General features: G+C 51.2%; 4 protein-coding genes across 10 annotated transcripts in view; 3 read left to right on the top strand and 1 right to left on the bottom strand.

Moving 5' to 3' along the window:
- The window catches only part of LOC6506839 (spectrin alpha chain, non-erythrocytic 1), a 30,312-nt gene extending 17,149 nt beyond the window's left edge, over positions 1 to 13,163 (top strand). For 3 of the 7 annotated variants that reach the window (XM_014909426.3, XM_001957104.4, XM_014909428.3), the window contains 7 exons: positions 20 to 3,133; positions 3,198 to 4,808; positions 4,868 to 10,751; positions 10,811 to 11,138; positions 11,201 to 11,332; positions 11,481 to 12,101; positions 12,497 to 13,163. In XM_014909426.3, coding sequence (XP_014764912.1) covers positions 20 to 3,133; positions 3,198 to 4,808; positions 4,868 to 10,751; positions 10,811 to 11,138; positions 11,201 to 11,332; positions 11,481 to 12,101; positions 12,497 to 12,765 — 11,959 coding nt within the window. In that variant the 3' untranslated portion in view covers positions 12,766 to 13,163. Of the gene's footprint in view, positions 1 to 19; positions 3,134 to 3,197; positions 4,809 to 4,867; positions 10,752 to 10,810; positions 11,139 to 11,200; positions 11,333 to 11,480; positions 12,102 to 12,256; positions 12,320 to 12,496 lie in introns of all 7 variants that reach the window. The other 4 variants (XM_014909427.3, XM_014909430.3, XM_032454048.2 and 1 more) reach the window with 4 other exon arrangements.
- Positions 13,164 to 15,286: 2,123 nt separating this feature from the next.
- LOC26513908 (drosomycin) lies at positions 15,287 to 15,622 on the top strand. Its single transcript, XM_032454931.2, has one exon. It carries the CDS (start codon positions 15,287 to 15,289, stop codon positions 15,491 to 15,493), a length of 207 nt encoding a protein of 68 aa, XP_032310822.2. The 3' UTR covers positions 15,494 to 15,622.
- A 61-nt stretch (positions 15,623 to 15,683) lies between these two features.
- LOC6493144 lies at positions 15,684 to 16,757 on the bottom strand. The gene is made up of 2 exons (XM_001957103.4): positions 16,649 to 16,757; positions 15,684 to 16,592 (listed from the first exon to the last, which is right to left on the bottom strand). The coding sequence occupies exons 1-2, from the start codon at positions 16,700 to 16,702 to the stop codon at positions 15,873 to 15,875; spliced, it is 774 nt and encodes a 257-aa protein (XP_001957139.2). The 5' UTR covers positions 16,703 to 16,757; the 3' UTR covers positions 15,684 to 15,872.
- Positions 16,758 to 16,938: 181 nt separating this feature from the next.
- LOC116655743 (drosomycin-like) lies at positions 16,939 to 17,477 on the top strand. Its single transcript, XM_032453636.2, has one exon. It carries the CDS (start codon positions 17,222 to 17,224, stop codon positions 17,426 to 17,428), a length of 207 nt encoding a protein of 68 aa, XP_032309527.1. The 5' UTR covers positions 16,939 to 17,221; the 3' UTR covers positions 17,429 to 17,477.
- The last annotated feature ends 209 nt before the right edge of the window (positions 17,478 to 17,686 follow it).

Here is a 17,686-nt window from a genome sequence, read left to right on the forward strand (position 1 = left end):
TTTCCCATTTTTTTTTTAGGTATAAGGAGCGCAGTGAGATCGAGGCTCTGTACTTCACCGTCAATACTCTGCTGAAGGCTCTGAACCAGCCGCCATACAACCCGCAGGATGGCCAGCTCGTCAACGACATAGAGAAGGCCTGGCAGATCCTGGAGTACGCCGAACACCACCGCGAGGTGGCCCTGCGCGAGGAGCTGCTGCGCCAGGAGAAGCTGGAGCAGCTGAACTACAAGTTCGAGAAGAAGTCAGTGCTGCGCGAGGGCTATCTCAAGGAGATGATCCAGGTCCTGTCCGATCCGCGCTACCTGCGCCAGGTGGATGCCACTCTGAAGAAGCACGAGGCCATCTCGGCCGATATCCTAGCGCGAGTGGAGCGTTTCAACGACCTGACCGCCATGGCCGAGGAGCTGGACCGGGAGAACTATCACGGCAAGGAGCGAGTGCGTCGTCGCGAGCAGGAGGTGATGGCCAAGTGGCGGCAGCTGCTGGAGCTGTTGGAGAACCAACGCCTCAACCTCTCCCAGATGAGCAACCTGATGAACCTGCTGCGCGAGATAGCCGGCACCACGGAGTCCGTGCGTGAGCTGCAGCAGCAGTTCGCCTCCGAGGACGTGGGCCCACATCTGCTGGGTGTGGAGGAGCTGTTGCAGGCTCACTCCCTCCAGGAGCTGCAGGTTAACACATACGGAGAAACCCTCAAGCGCTTCAACCGCCAGGCTCTGCCCTACAAGAACTCTGAGCACAAGGACGCCGCATTGCTGGCCCAACGCCTCTCCGAACTGGAGGAGGCCTACTCGGAACTCTTGCGACGCTCGGCCGCCAGGAGGGCTCGTCTGGAGGAGGCGCGCAACTTCCACCACTTCATGGAGGATTACGACAACGAGGAGTCGTGGCTGGTGGACAAGCAGCGCATCTGCAAGACCGGCATCACGGCCAAAGATCTGCGGGCAGTGCTGTCGCTGCAGCAGAAGCACAAGGCTCTCGAGGATGAGATCAAGTCGCGAAAGCCCAAGTCCGGCCAAATGTCAGAGGCCGGTAAGCGGCTGATTGGCGAGCAGCACCCGCGTTCCTCGGAGATCCAGAGCAGGATCGATTCTCTGGCCGAGCACTGGCAGGCCCTGGAGGCTCTCGTGGAGGTCAGACGCCGGCAGCTGGAAGACGCTGCCGAAGCCTATCAATTCTACACGGACGCCAACGAGGCCGAGTCCTGGCTGAACGAGAAGATGGCCCTGGTCAACTCCAAGGACTACGGCAGCGATGAGCCCTCGGCACAGGCTCTCCTTCAGCGACATCGCGATCTGCAAGGTGAACTGAACGCCTACTCCGGAGACATCCTGAATCTGAACCAGCAGGCGGACAAGCTGATCAAGGCGGGTATTTGCACCCTGGAGCTGTCGGCCGCCGAGCCGGAACTGCCCGAGGTGGAGCAGGAGGAGTGGGTGAACGAGACCCGGCTGGTGCCCAAGGAGGTGTGGGAGGACGAGTGGGTGGAGAAGCTGGAGCACAAGAAGGTCACCGAAACGAAGCTCCTGCCCCACGTGCGCTCCCTCTTCCACTTCGAGGGCCAGGGCATGAAGATGGACAAGGGCGAGGTCATGCTGCTCAAGTCCAAGACCAACGACGACTGGTGGTGCGTCCGCAAGGAGAACGGCCTGGAGGGCTTTGTTCCCGCCAACTATGTGCGGGAGATCGAGCCGCGTCCGGTGGCCTGCATTGTGCCCAAGGCGGAGAAGGTCAAGTCCCTGCAAAAGGTGAAGAAGACCATCCTGGTGCGCCAGGTGGTGCCAGTGAAGAGGATCAAGCCAGTGAGCACTGCTCCCAAGCCGTTAGTGCAACGCCGCACCTCCAGCCAGAGCATCAACGAAAACGCCGACAGCGTGGAGAAGCGCCAGCAGAGGATCAATGCCACCTACGACGAGCTGCAGGAGATGGCCCAGAAGCGTCATGCCCTGCTGGAGGACTCCATCCACCTGTTTGGCTTCTACCGCGAGTGCGACGACTTCGAGAAGTGGATGAAGGAGAAGGAGCGCATGATCAAGTCCGATGACGGCGAGGGTGTGGACAACGCCAAGCGCAAGTTCGAGAAGTTCATCACGGACCTCTCCGCCGCGTCCAAGCGTGTGGAGGAGATCGACGGGGCCGTGGACACCTTCCGTCGGCAGGGACACTCCCAGCTGGACAAGATCATTGCCCGCCAGCGACAAATCCATCAGATCTGGCAGCGCCTCAACAACGCCAAAGCCCAGCGAGAGAAGTCCCTGGAAGGAGCCTCCAGCGTGGAGCTCTTCAACCGCACCTGCGACGAGGCCAAGGTCTGGATGAGCGAGAAAATGCTTCAACTGGACACGGCGGTGATCACCCCCGACCTGCGAACGGTGCAGGCCCTCCAGCGACGTCACCAGAACCTGGAGCGCGAACTGGCCCCCGTCGAGGACAAGGTGAATAGGGTGACCTATTTGGGAAATTCCGTCAAGAATGCCTATCCGGCGGAGCGGGACAATGTCAATGGCCGGCAGAAGGAGGTCCAGGACATGTGGCAGCAGGTGCAGCAGCGCGGCAACGATCTCCGCAATCGCATCGAGAGCGAGGTGGGTCAGCAGATCTTCAACAATAGTGCCAAAACCCTGCTGGCCTGGATCGACTCCGTCAAGGATCAACTCAATGCCGATGAGTCGGCACGCGACGTGGAAACGGCCAACAATCTCCTGAAGAAGCACAACGACCTGGGCGATGACATTCGGGCCCATGACAACGAATTCGTGGAGATCATCCAGCTGGGCAAGCAGCTCTCCGACGGCAAACCCCACATGGCCGAAACAGTGGCGTTAATCGAACGCCTCAAGGCAGAACAAGATGCCATCCACCGGGGCTGGGCCGAGAAGCAGAAGTGGCTGCTCCAGTGCGTTGGACTGCAGATGTTCAACCGCGAGGCGGACAAGATCGACGCCACCACCAAGAGCCACGAGGCCTTCCTGGAATACAACAATCTGGGCTCCTCTCTGGACGAAGTGGAGGCCATTCTCAAGCGGCATCTGGACTTTGAGAAGAGCCTGATGGCTCAGGATAAGATCCTCAAGGGATTCTCGGACAATGCGGACAAGCTGATTGCCAACGATCACTATGATTCCAAGTAGTAAGTATTCCCATGCATATATCGGAGTTCCATTGACTCTAAAATGTTCCATTGCCCTCTCCAGCATCGGTGATCGTCGCAACCAAGTGCTGGGCAAGCGCAAGGCTGTCCGAGATCGCGCCTTTGAGCGTAAACGTCTTCTTCAAGCTTCCAAGGACTTCCAGAAGTTCGCCGCCGAGGCAGATGACCTTAAGGTCTGGCTGCAAGACAAGACCAGGATTGCCGGGGATGAGAACTACCGCGACTTGAGCAACCTGCCCCGCAAGCTGCAGAAGCACCAGGCCTTCGAGCGCGAACTCCGCGCCAACGAGGGTCAACTGAGGAATGTCACCAAGGACGGAGAGGCTCTGGTCCAGGCCGGTAATCGTGTGCCCGAAGTGGAAGCCCGAGTGTCCGACCTAAACAAGCGCTGGAAGGAGTTGCTCACCCTGTCGGAGGACAAGGGCCGCAAGCTGGAGCAGGCCTCTTCGCAGCGGGAGCACAATCGCGCCCTGGAGGACGCCAAGAAGAAGGTGGATGAGCTGGACTCGGCACTCCGAAGCGGCGATGTGGGCAACGACCTGCGCAGCTGCAAGGATCTGATCAACAAGCAACAGATTCTCGAGTCCGAGATCACCATTTGGGACCAGAAGGTCGCGGAACTGGTGTCCACTGGCGATGATATGGCCCACGAGGGGCACTTCAATGCCCAGAACATTGAGGCCGGCACCAAGGAGCTTCAGCAGCGTTTCAAGGATCTGAGGGATCCCACCCAGCGTCGCCGGGCCAAGCTGGAGGAGAGTCTGAACTATCACAAGTTTGTCTTCGAACTAGATGCGGAATTCCAGTGGATCAACGACCATCTGCCGGCTGCCAAGTCGAACGAGCTCGGCCATAATCTGCACCAGGCGCAGTCCCTGCACAAAAAGCACAAGAAGCTGGAGGCCGAGATCAAGGGACACCAGCCGATGATCAGCAAGGCCCTCCAAGCGGGTCAGACTCTGATCGGCCAGCAGCATCCGGAAAAGGAACGAGTGCAGGAGCTGTGCCAGCAGCTGGAACAGGCCTGGCACGACCTGGAGGGCCACTGTGCGGAGCGATCGCGCAAGCTGGACATGTCACTGAAGGCCCAGCAGTATCTGTTCGATGCCGGTGAGATCGAGTCCTGGCTGGGTGAGCGCAACAACGCCTTGCGGTCCACGGAATACGGCCGGGATCGCGACTCGGCGGCCAAGCTGCTCACCAAGCACAAGACCATCGAACTGGAGTTGGACACCTACTCGGGCATCGTCACCGAAATGGGACACAGCTGTGCCTCCATGGTAGCGGCCGGACATCCGGACAGCAAGGTCCTGGCTGCCAAGCAGCAGTTGATCGAGAAGATGCTGAAGTCCCTGCACAAGCTCGCCTCCCAGCGCCAGGTGCGTCTGATGGAGAGCCTGTACAAGCACGAATACTTCCTGGAATCCGACGAGGTGGAGCAATGGATACGCGAGCAGGAGCAGGCAGCCTCTTCGGAGGACTATGGCCAGGACTTTGAGCATCTGCAGCTGCTGCAGAACAAGTTTGACGATCTGAAGCACCGCGTGGAGGTGGGAGCCGATCGGGTGGACCAGTGCGAGTTGCTGGCCAAGAAGCTGATTGATTCCGAGAGTCCCTACGCGAACGAGGTGGAAAAGCGACAGGAGCAACTGAGGTGAGTGGTTTAGAAAGAGATTATTTGGGATAATCACTAACAGAATGATCCTTTTTCAGAACATCCTGGGAGAACCTGCTCCAGCTGCTTAACCAGCGCGAGCAGAAGCTCCATGCTGCCGGCGAAATTCATCGTTTCCATCGCGATGTGGCCGAGGCACTCTTCCGCATCCAGGACAAGGACGCCGCGTTGTCCAACGAACTGGGCAGGGATCTCAACTCTGCCTTGGCCCTGCTGCGCAAGCACGAGGGTTTCGAAAACGATTTGGTCGCCCTGGAGGCGCAACTCCAGGTACTCGTCGAGGACTCAGTGCGCCTGCAAGCCAAGTATCCTTCCAATGCCGCGGCCATTGCCCAGCAACAGGACAAGGTGGTGGCTGCCTGGAACGATCTGAAGGAGCGTTCCACCGCTCGAGGAGATCGCCTGGCCGCCAGCTCTGACCTGCAAACCTTCCTCACGGATGTCAGAGACATCGTTTCCTGGTCCTCGAACCTGCGCGCCGCCCTTCAAGCGGAAGAACATGTCAGCGATGCCATCGGAGCCACTGCCCTGAAGATCCAACACGATGCCATCTACGGGGAGATCGAGGCCAGGGAGGATAAGTTCCGATACCTGAACGAGCTGAGCGACTCCATGGTCCAGACTGGCCACTACGCTGCCGCGGATGTGGAAGAGAAGTGCGCCGCCATGCTGGATGAGCGCCAGAAGTTGCACGCCGCCTGGAACAAGAAGAAGATTATGCTGGAGCAGAAGATCGATCTGTTCTGCTTCCTGCGCGACGCCAAGCAGATTGACAATCTGTCCAGCTCCCAGCAGGCGGCTCTGAGCAGCTCCGATTTCGGCCAGACTGTGGAGGATGTGCAGAACAAGATCCGAAAGCACGACGAGTTCGAGCGGCTCATTCAGACGCAGGAGGAGAAGGTGGCCCTGCTCCAGGAGCACGGCCGCAAGCTGATCGAGCAGCGTCACTATGACAGCGCCAACATCCAGACCATTCTCCAGGGAGTCCTCGCCCGTCGCCAGAAGGTCAAGGACTTGTGCGCCGTACGTCGCTACAAGCTGGAGGATGCCCTGCTGTACGCCAAGTTTGTGAGGGACTGCGCCGAGGCGGAGTCCTGGATCAATGAGAAGCAGAAGAAACTGGAGGCAGATGCTGCCAGCTATGCCGAGGTGGCCAATTTGGACGAAAAGATTAAGAAGCTGCAGAAGCACCAGGCCTTCCAGGCCGAGGTGGCCGCCAACCAGGGCAGGATCCAAGAGATTCAGGACACGGGAGTGATTCTCCTCAGCAAACAGCACGAATCGTCGCCGGAAATCAAACAAGCCATCGAAAGAGTGCTCCAAGCCTGGCAGGGATTGCTGGCGGAGCTGGAGCAGCGAGGCAGGGGACTGGAGGAGGCCCAGGACATTCTGGAGTTCAACAGCCAGCTGGACAAGATCGAGGCCTGGATCCGCGACAAGGAGATGATGGTGCAGGCCAGCGATACCGGACGCGATCTGGAGCACTGCAATGCCCTGATGAGGAAACTGGACGACGTGGACTCCGATATGCGAGTGGACGACCAGAGGGTGAAGCACATCAACCAGCTGGCCGACAAGCTGATCAACCAAGCCCAGCTGCCGGCAGACACTCAGAGCGTGGACACCAGGAGGCAGGACTTCAACCACAACTGGCGACAGCTCCAGGGCGCCCTCAACGCCTACCGTGCCCTGCTGGGCGGTGCCAACGAGATCCATGTTTTCAATCGCGATGTGGACGACACTGCCGAGCGGATAGCCGAGAAGGCCCTGGCCATGAGCTCTACGGATACGGGCAGAGATCTGGCCGCTGTCGAGTCCCTGATCCGCCGGGAGGAAGCCCTGGAACGGGACATGTCGGCGGTGAAGCAGAAGATCGACCAGCACGAAACCGCTGCGGATTTCCTGATCAAGAAGTACCCCGAACGAGGTGCCCAACACATTGAACGGAAGCTGGAGGAGCTGCACAAGTCCTGGGGCAATCTGCAGGCCTTGTCCATCAAGCGGCAGAGTCTGCTGAACGAAGCCTATCTGGGCCACAAGTTCGTGTCGGATGTCAAGGAGCTGGAGCTCTGGGTCAACGACATGGTCAAGAAAATGAACAACGCCCAGGCCCCGTCGACGATCAACGACTGCGAGACGCAGCTGGAGCTGCACCAGGAGCGCAAAGTGGAGATCGAGGGCAGGGAGGAGGCCTTCGCCGGCCTTCAGAAGCAGGGTGACCTTCTGTCCAAGCAGCAGAAGCAGCCGGAGAATGTCCGCCGCTACCTGATCGTCCTGGAAGATCTGCATAAGACCCTGAACGAAGCCTGGAGCGAGCGGGCCAGGGATCTGACCGAGGCCCACCAGCTGCAGCTGTTCAAGGCCCAAGTGGAGCAGGTCGAGATTTGGCTGGCCAACAAGGAGGCCTTCCTGAACAACGACGATCTGGGTGACTCCTACACGGCGGTGGAGCGACTCCTCAAGAAGCACGAGGAGTTCGAGAAGCTGCTCCAATCGGACCACGTGGAGACTCTGCAGAAGTTCGCCAACAGCATCCTGGAGGGTGACCCGAAGGACGCCGATTTGATTCGCGAGAAACTGGCCTACATTTTGAGGAGGAAGCAGAAGCTGATCGAGTTGTCCGCCGAGCGGAAGCAGCGACTGGTGCAGTCCCTGCAACTGCAGGAGTTCCTGCGCAGTCTCTACGAGATCGATCGCTGGCTGGTGCAGAAGCTCCAGGTGGCCCTGGACGAGAACTACAGGGAACCGAGCAATCTTCAGAGCAAGATCCAGAAGCATGCCGCCTTCGATGCCGAGTTGCTGAGCAACTCGCCGCGAGTGCAGTCGGTCATCCAGGAGGGCGAACGGCTCATCCGAGGCGAGCACTTCGCCAAGGACGAGATCGCCCAGCAGGTGCAGCTCCTGGAGGGAGACTGGCTCAAGCTGAAGGGCGCCTCCCAGGCCAAAAAGGACAAACTGCAGCAGGCCTACGATGCCCTGGCCTTCAGCCGCACCCTGGACGAGTTCAACAACTGGATGGACGAGGTGGAGCTGCAGCTAAGCAGCGAAGATTACGGCAAGGACCTGGCAGCTGTCAGCAATCTGCTGAAGAAGCATGAGCGCCTGGAGGCGGACGTGGCCCACCACGGTGAACTGGCCGACCAGCTTAAGCAGAAGGACGAGCAGTTCTTCCAAGCGGATCACTTCCTGCGCCATGAGATCCACGAACGGGCCACTGCCAGCATCAAGAGGTACAACACCCTGCACGAACCCCTGGGCATTCGAAGGGAGAACCTGGAGGATTCCCTCAGCTTGCAGCAGTTCCTGCGCGATGCCGAGGACGAGCTGCAATGGCTGGCGGAGAAGCAACTGATCGCTGGCTCTCAGGACCTCGGCACCAGTCTCTTGTCCGTTCAGGGTCTCCAGAAGAAGCACAACTCCCTGGAAGCGGAGCTGACCTCCCAGGAGCCGCTGATCCAAGCGCTCCTTCAACGCGGACAGCAGATGATCCGGGACAATCACTTTGCCACCGAGCAGATTCAATACAAGTCCGAGCTTCTCCAGAAGCAACTTGTTACGCTGCGCGATCTGGCGGCCATTCGACGCCTCCGCCTCCTGGACGCCGTGGAGAGTCAGCTGTTCTATGTGGAGGCCAACGAGGCCGATGCCTGGATGCGGGAGAAGCGCCCCGTCTTGGCCAGCAGCGACTACGGTCGCGACGAGGTCTCCGTTCAGGGCCACCAGAAGAAGCTGGAGGTGCTCCAGCGAGAGCTTGCCGCCTTCAAGCCATCGATCGAGAAGGTGGCCAAGCTGGCCACCGGACTCATCGAGAGGAATCACTTTGACAGTGCCAACATCGGGGAGAAGAACGGCCAGGTGAGCCAGCAGTACGAGGACTTGCTCCGCCTGGCCAAGGAGCGGGAACTGCGCTTGGGCGAGTGCAAGAAGCTGTTCGAGTATCTGCGGGAAACCGAGGAGCTGCACGAATGGGTGGGCGACCAAATGCAGGTCACCGCCAGCGAGGACTATGGCGAGGATGTGGAGCACGTGGAGCAGCTGATCCTGGCCTTCGAGTCCTTCGTTTCCAATCTGAATGCCAACGAGGCTCGTGTTGAGGCTTGTCTGGAGCGGGGCGATCGCCTCATCCAGGAGAACAATCCCTACAGGAGTTCCATCAAATCGAAGCGCGACGAAACCAAGCAGCTGTGGGAGGAGCTCAAGGACCTGGTGCACGCTCGCCAGGACGCCTTGGCTGGTGCCAAACAGGTCCATGTCTACGACCGAGTGGCGGACGAGACCATTCAGCTGATCAACGAGAAGGATGCCTCCCTAATCTCCGAGGACTATGGACAGGATCTGGAAAGCATTCAGGCCCTGGGCAGGAAGCACCAAGTATTCGAATCCGAGTTGGTGGGCATCCAGGGACAGGTGGACTCTGTCCTCGCCGAGGCCGGCAAGCTGGGTGAGATCTATCCGGATGCCAAGGAGCACATCGAGGTGAAGCGCGACGAGACGGTGGAGGCCTGGACGGACCTGAAGGAGAAGACGAATGCCAGGAAGAGCAAGCTCAGCCAGGCTGAGCAGCTGCAGTCGTACTTTGACGAGTACCGCGACCTCATCGCCTGGATCAACGAGATGCTGGCCAAGATCACAGCCCCCGAGCTGGCCACCAGCGTGGCTGGAGCTGAGCTCCTTTTGGCCAGCACCAAGGATCATGACACGGAGATCCGCGCCAGGGACGAGACCTTTGCCAAGTTCGCCGCCAATGGCCAGCAGCTGATCAAGGAGAAGCACTTCCTGGCCCACGAGGTGGAGGACAAGATCAAGGTCCTGCAGGCGCGACACGAACTCCTGAAGCTCACCCTTCAGAAGCGTCGGGAGATCTATGAACTCAACTTGGACACCCAATTGTTCCTCAAGGATGCCGAAATCCTGGAGCAATGGATCAGCAGTCGCGAGCCGCAGCTCAAGGATGCCAAGCTTGGTGACTCCATTCCCCAGGTGGAGGATCTGTTGCGCCGGCACGAGGACTTTGAGAAGACTGTCGCCGCCCAGGAAGAGAAGTTCCAAGCCATCAAGCGCATCACGCTACTGGAGCAGCTCTTCCGCCAGCAGCTGGAGCAGGAGAAGATAAGCAAGCGGCAGGAGAAGGAGCGCCTGGAGAAGGAGCGTCTGGAGCAGATCAAGCAGAGGGAACTCCAGCGCCTGGCGGATGAGCGACGTCGAGCGGAGAAGCAGCAGGAGCATCGCCAGAACGCGGCGTCGCAGGAGAAGACCCCAATCTTCTCTGCGCCCATGGTCACACCATCCCAGGGATCTAGTGGTGGCCAGTCGCCGGCGACTCACCTGAAACCACCGTTTGGAGATGACAGTGATCTTGCCCTGCAGAAGAGCAGCTCGAGCGGTATGTTCGGGGATCGTCTGCGTCGCGGATCCGCCGATGCCAATGTCAAGCGTGCCGAGAGCATGAAGGTGCAACCGAAGCAGGCCAAACGTACGCCATCCTTCACCACCCGGCGCCGGGCGCAGTCCTTCCGAAAGAACCAGAAGGGCGAAGGATTCGACTTGCCGCCAGTGGAGATTCAGGGCATGCTGGAACGCAAGCACGGTTTGCAATCGGGCGGCAAGAAGGCACCTGTACGATCCTGGAAACAGTTCCACACCGTGCTCTGTGGTCAGTTGGTGTGCTTCTTCAAGGACGAGAACGATTTCCTGCAACAGAAGACGGCCACCGCGCCGGTCAACATCCTGGGAGCCAAGTGCGAGCGCGCGGAGGACTACACCAAGAAGAAGTACGTCTTCCGGCTGAGGCTGCCCGACGGATCGGAGTTCCTGTTTGAGGCTCCGTCCTTGGACATCCTCAACGACTGGGTCCGCAAGATATCCTTCCACGCTAGTCTGCCGCCAAACCTACAGCTGCTCAGCTACGACGAGTCCATGAAGGTAGGTAGAATTGAATCCTCGAATGGAATTTAAAACTAATACTTTTCTTACTCTCACAGCAACAGTCGAGCAGTTCGCCGGACATCAAGGTAACCAGCAGCGTGGAGTCGCCAGTCAGCTCACGAAACTCCTCACCCGACTCCCAGCGTCGCTCCAGCGGCGGCCAGATCCTGGATGGCACAGCCACTCCTCAAATGGCCTTCCTGCAGCGACAAATGCAACAGCAGCAGCAACAGCACCAGTCCCAGCCTGGATCCCCCAGCTCGCCCACCGCCGGCTTCGATCAAAAGCCACCGATACCGCCGCGAGGAGCTCCTCCAGTGGCCAGCCATCGCCAGAGCCAAGAGAATCTAGTTGTGCTGCGCCAACACCAAAGTTCCAGCAGTGGTAAGGGTTCTCCATCGAGGAGTGGCATGGCTTCTTCTTACGATTATCCTTCTATATTGCAGACCTAACAGATGGACGCCTCCAGCAATCGGCTACGTTGCCCGCCGGCCTGACCGGAGTCCAGCAGCAGCAGAACGGAGGAAGCCGGGATGACAGTGCAGTGCTGAAGCGCAACAGCGAGGCCAGACAATCGGGTGAGTAGATGGCCTTCTAATTTTATGATCCCCCAGCCCCCATCTCTGTGTTAAACATAATTTCCACAAAACAAAACAAAAAAACATACAATTCCCACATCATATTCACATTGTACAAATTGTCCTTCGATGATGCCGCGTATATTAGATAATCCGCCGCCATTGCCAACAACGATGCCACCAGTGGGTGGCCACCACACCAATCAGCATCTGCATCACACCCACCATTCCCATCCGAACCAGCAGCAGCAGCAGCATCATCAGGCTCAAGTGCAGCAGAGGATTAATGCATTTAATGCGGCGGCCAGCCAGCAACCAGATTACTACAACAACAATCTGGCGAGGCAACCTGCTGGCAAGGTACCTGCTGGCAGGATCGATACCACGAGGAAGTTCATCGAAATGGAGTCGCACAACAACAATGGAAATGGCAGCAGTAGCAGCAACAGCAGTCCCAAGAGGAGCACCGTCAATTACTCCAGCAGTGGTGCGAGCAGCAATGGCAATGGTAATGTGAAGCCTGGAAGTGGAAGTAGCACCAAAATGACAACAACTACAAACACCACAACCACCACCACCACCACTCACACCCACCACGTGACCTCGAGCAGTCGCACGGTGTGGCATTTAACCAGCTCGCCCACCTCATCGACCAAATCATCATCAACCGGGGGCTCCGCGGAGCCGGGGAATACCATCAATGCCATCAGTAATCCAAGCTATATGGGTCTGCATCTGAATAACAATAACGAAACAAATGGATCCGGTGGTTAGACGAATGATATTAATCCTTCTAAATTCTGTACCATACCAATCTTTCCTCTAATGTCTAGTTTTAAGAGCATGTTCTGGTTATTTTGGGTAAATTAATGTATGATATTGTTTGCCTTTTGTGTCTTTACTTTAAACGCATGCCCGGACAAGGTTCCTCAACTTTCAAGCCGGTGAAGCTAACCCGTCGCTCCTATCTGCGGACGAGTTTGCAAAGTACTATTCCAAAAAAATCTATTCTATTCCAATTCCTTATACTTATATTATATAATCATATTGCATGACCTCTCCCAAGTAACTCACTCTTTGTAATCTTCCCCCCATGCATGATGCTCAATGATAGCCCCATTTGAGAACCGACTTTACTAATTTGTTTTCTCCAATCCTCACTAGGTTGGGGCACCAGCCGCTTCGAGAGCAATCGACCCGTCTCCCTGCAGCCAGACTCCATCAGCTTCTCGCGGGTATCCGCGGAGAGCTCCAGCGAGAGCGAGGCCCAGTCGATATCCTCCGTGTCGGGAGTGAAGGGCAGCAGCAGCAGCAGCAAGGGCAGCAAGGAGGAGCGACGCAGCGGCATGTTCCGCATATTTGGACGCAAGGGCGACAAGGAGAAGGAGAAGGACAAGGACAAGCGCCGATCAAGCCAAGTACCGCCGCAGTAAACTTCAAATCTGACAAACAGAAGCCACCGTTTAGGAAAGATCAACAACAACCAGGCCGAATTGTTTTTGTATTTTTTATATACATATACACATTATATAATTATTTAATTTTTACCGTTTAAATTTATAAATCCCCAATACGCGCCAAGGGCCAACCATAATTTGGAAAACAAGATTCAAACAAAAAAAAATATAAATAAAAAGAAAACACTACACTTGTCTACTTAAAAGCTAACGCGGCAAACGAAAGTATAAAAGAATTATTATATATATATAAAGTCAATGTTTTAATTGCATTATAAAATGTATTTGTAAGCTTGTTCGTTGTATGATTAAATTTAATTTTCATAAAACAAAAACCTTAAACAATAAATATTATACATATTGTGAAAACGTAAGTCTTCGATTTTTAATATATTTCTTTAGGCTGCTGGGGGAAAAAGAAAGATAAGAAAATGTTCTCCCTGGACTATTTATTAATTTTCATTTATTGAAATCCAATTATTAAATCTTTTAGCAACCTTTGCACCAGCACTTCATATAGAAAATATATAGAAACTAGATTTGGACCCATCTCGTTCATGGTTCTGAGCCTCCTCAATGAATAGAAATAAGCTCAGTTTAATATTCCCTAATATAAAACCCCCTAAAAACACAAACAAGCTAATTAAAGAAATTCATTGCATTCTATACACACTTTTGGGATTTTCCATCTGACTTTAATAGATTGCGCTCCAAATATTAAATAAGTAGAGATCAGTAAACCGCAGCTTGGGGGTTCTGGGATTTACCAGACGTGCATAAAATACTCAAGTTGATAAGAGAACTAAAGAGTGAAATAATTTTTAATTGGATTCATCTAGAATGGTTATGACTATGAGGGTGTAGGGGTGAAAATTATTAGGAAATTCCCAAGTAATTTAATGACAAAAAATATATTTATAAAAGTAAAGAATATAGTGTTGTTTATTAAGTTATAATATTGGATTACTATCCACTAGGTTTGTAATAGAAATTAAATTCTAAGAATATATACTATACAAAATCAAATAAAGATAGTTTTATCTATTAGTCATTTGTACCTCTCTTGAAAATCAGTCAAGTTCCCAAGAGAGGGGTGCATTTGATTCTCTTGTAAGCTTTTAAGGGGGGTTTTAAAATTTAAAAAAAAATTAATAATAATAATAAAGTTTTTGAACATGATTGTTTTTAAATGATATTTGTAGGATTTATGGCGAATATATAACTCTTTAATTTGAAGTTTTGAAGTTAAAACGGCTCTGGCATAAAGTTCTTTAAAGAGATCATAAGAATTTTTGTTTTTAGGAGAGAGCCCCCCTTAAGTTGTAAGCTTGTAGGCTTTTATACATAGGAAAAGTGAACAGTGCAATCAGTTTAGTAACCCCTCTCTTACTGTGAAGTACGAAAATTTTACAATAAATTTAAAAAATAATTTATAGGACTTAAATGGAGACAACAGAGCTGCGCTACAATATGGATGCAATTATAGGCACATTACCGGACCTATTTGGGAAGATCCATGACATCCATGACATTCTTCTTAAAGTTTTATTATTTATATGCATATTAATTATTGCCGTGGCTATTTTTATATATTTTGTACCAAAATATCTGAGAATTCAACGCTTTTTGGCTACCTGGAATGATCTAGGTGACATATTAATGAAAGGTTTCACTGCATTTGAAAAGCCGGGAGATGTCGAAATGAAAGACCTGACCTTCTCGAAAGATCCAGTGGACATCGAAATGACCGACCTGACTTTCTGGAAAGATCCAGTGGACATCGAAATGAAGGACTTGACCGTTCTTGCGAAGTATAAAGTAATTCTACTTCCGATGCTAATTAAGCATTAAAAAAATATATTTCTTAAAATATTTTTGGTTCAAAATTGTATTGTGTATACCAAAATGTAAAAATTGTAATCATTTTCTTATGAATTTTTAATAAACAATTTAAAAAAAGGTGTTGATGCTTTTTTGGTGTAATCTTTTTTTCAGCTTGGTTCCTCACTGAAAGATAAAGTTATTATTACATTATTTTATATATTAAAGACGAAAATCTGATCAAAGCCTTAATGCCTTATTGGTGTTTATATGGCATGTATGTAAAATGCAATAAAATAATTACTCACTTATTCCTCCTCAACATGAAATTGTTATTATATACGTTATTTTATATTCAAGAAAATTATCGGTTCAATGACTTATAGATAATGCCTAATAAAGAACAATTAATATATAAACAAAAATGCTTATATGGTTCTGTAGGATCTATTTTTAAATTCTTAACCAAGTTCTTCCCTCGCAAGAGGTAAGATATGACTAACATAATTACAAAATAGATATTTTTTAATCATTACATTTTACGTAGGGCTGCATTTCCAAGACCAATACAAATATTTCTTTGCTAATCTATCACAAAGTATATAAGCAATGGCCTATATAAGCAGAGCTCATCCGACATATTCCTCAGTTAATTCGCAAAGTAGCTACTGTAAACATGAAGTGCTTGAATCTTGGATTCCTGATGGTTCTGTTGGTGGTGTTCCTGGTGGCCCACGAAGCAGAAGCCGATTGCCTTTCTGGGAGATATAAGGGTCCTTGCGCTGTCTGGGACAATGAAACCTGTCGACGAGTTTGCAAGGAAGAAGGACGCACCAGTGGACACTGCAGCCCAAGCCTGAAATGTTGGTGTGAAGGATGTTGAGACATCTATTGCATCCTATAAGGCAGATGAGGCCTTCCCAAGTCAATAAATTGACGATCTTTTGGAATAAAATTTAAAAAAAATATGTTTTTAAAAAGGAAGCAAAATAAATGCATCTACCTGCTCAAATACCATGTGTAACCTTATCAAAGTGGTTCCGTCCTTTGGGTTTCTATTTCAACAACTCGTATCTTTTCAAAAAGTCCTTTATTTTCAATACACAACTTCAATTTTGTCTCTAAACACTAAACACTCAACACAAAACATTAGGGTTTTAACGTAATCTCTTAACCTAACTTTAAACACTCTTTAACAGACTTTTCCTCTAAATGTACATACATTCCTAAAAGCTCACAGCAATGTATAAGTAAGGCTATGGTTATCCACCAGTGGTTCCCGCCAAGTAGATGTCCATTACAGCTTTGTTTAAAATAATAGTTGGACGGCGTTTGGGAATCGGTTGAATATGCGGTAACCTTGTCCCATTAACGGCATTCAAACTTAAATTGGAATTGGGGTCATCGTCTGAATCAGTGGGATCCGGCGGCGGACGACTCCTTTTAGATGTGTTTCCCGCTGCAGCCTGTTCGTCACTCTTACGCTTCCTTCTGGCCGCTGCAGCCTGTTCGTCACTCTTACGCTTCCTTCTGGCCGCAGCAGCAGCGCTAGTTGTGGGGCGATCACTACTTCGACTACTCTCCGGCGATGGTGATGGGACTGCTACGACGGAACTCTCACTACTTCCAGTAATGACTTGCTGGGCAATGGCCCGGACTGCCGCCGTTGAACTTCCCTCCGAGGAGCTGGTCTGTATAGACTGACTATTGCTCACGTCCGAAATACTAGAACCTGTGGCGTTCTTCTTCACTTCATGTTGCCGCTTACTTCGCAGCTTGTTATGAAATATCTTTTCCAATCCAATGTAGCACTTCAGGCAGAGAAGGGTTCCTTCTCGAATTTCTGGGTTTATCTTTTTTGCGAAACTTAAAAGAACCCGGTTTCTGAGGGCTTTATTCGGCGTCTGCAGTTTATGGTTTCCCAATCCGCAGTACACCTGCTTCCCTTTGGCAGGGGTTTCTTCTTGCGAGTTTGGTGGCATCTGGGAGCCAAAATGTGTTGTTATTTTGTTTTAGTTTCCTGTCTCCTAAAACTTACTATCCGTTTTATGTCAACAAAATATTCCCGCCAGGACGCTAAGTTCCACAGCATCAGAATTAATGTTGAAGTATCTCATTTTTGACTTTTTACCCGCCTAGTGGTGACGCGGTATATGGTCACACTATCGGTTTTTCAAAAATTGATTTTGGTATTTTTTAAACTATAAAATTAACAATTAAGATTTTTTTTTTTAAGGCGAAACTAAATAATTTTATTAGTACCATATCTGTAACGAATTTATTTAAAATAATGTGATGAAACTCCTGAATATACATTAAACTTAAAACAATTCAGATTCAAGCTTAAAATTTTATTCAAATTTATTAAAAATAATAATAAAATTAAAGTTAAAAGATATCGTGGGGTAAACAATTTTCGTAACAGTTTACAAAATATAGAATACCATAAAGCAAGTGACTTTATTATACCTTCAAAATTTCCTAGAATTCCTAGCAAATAAATATTTAATTTTAAGTTACTTTTTAATTTATCGCCACAACGAATTATAAAAGTTCTATATAAACGGATTCCAACTGATGACCTAATCAGAATAATTTCTAAACTCCGAATATGAAAAGCTTCAATCTTGGATTCCTGTTAGTGCTTCTGGTGGTGTTCCTGGTAGCCGATGAGGCGGAAGCTGATTGCCGTTCCGATAGATACAAGGGTCCTTGCGCTGTCTGGGACAATGATACCTGTCGTCGACTTTGCAAGGAAGAAGGACGCAAAAATGGACACTGCAGTCTAAGCCTAAAATGTTGGTGTCAAGGATGTTGAAACAGAATTTCTTCAAAAATGTAATACAAAATGTGTATATTGATGTTTACCTTGCGTTTTTTTAATTATAAAATAAATTTACTTTAAGAAAGTTTGTGTCTTAAAGTTTTACAAACAAGAAAGTAAAGTTTGTTAAAGTGCAAGAGTTCCAATCAGTTCCAACTTCAAAATTAAAAACACATTTTAACAAAAAATCATATTTTTTGTACCATGTTTTTTAAACCCTCTAATGGATATTTTATCAATGGGTAATTAAGA

The sequence above is a fragment of the Drosophila ananassae genome, chromosome 2R, assembly GCF_017639315.1.
Source record: "Drosophila ananassae strain 14024-0371.13 chromosome 2R, ASM1763931v2, whole genome shotgun sequence".
Lineage (NCBI taxonomy): Eukaryota > Metazoa > Arthropoda > Insecta > Diptera > Drosophilidae > Drosophila > Drosophila ananassae.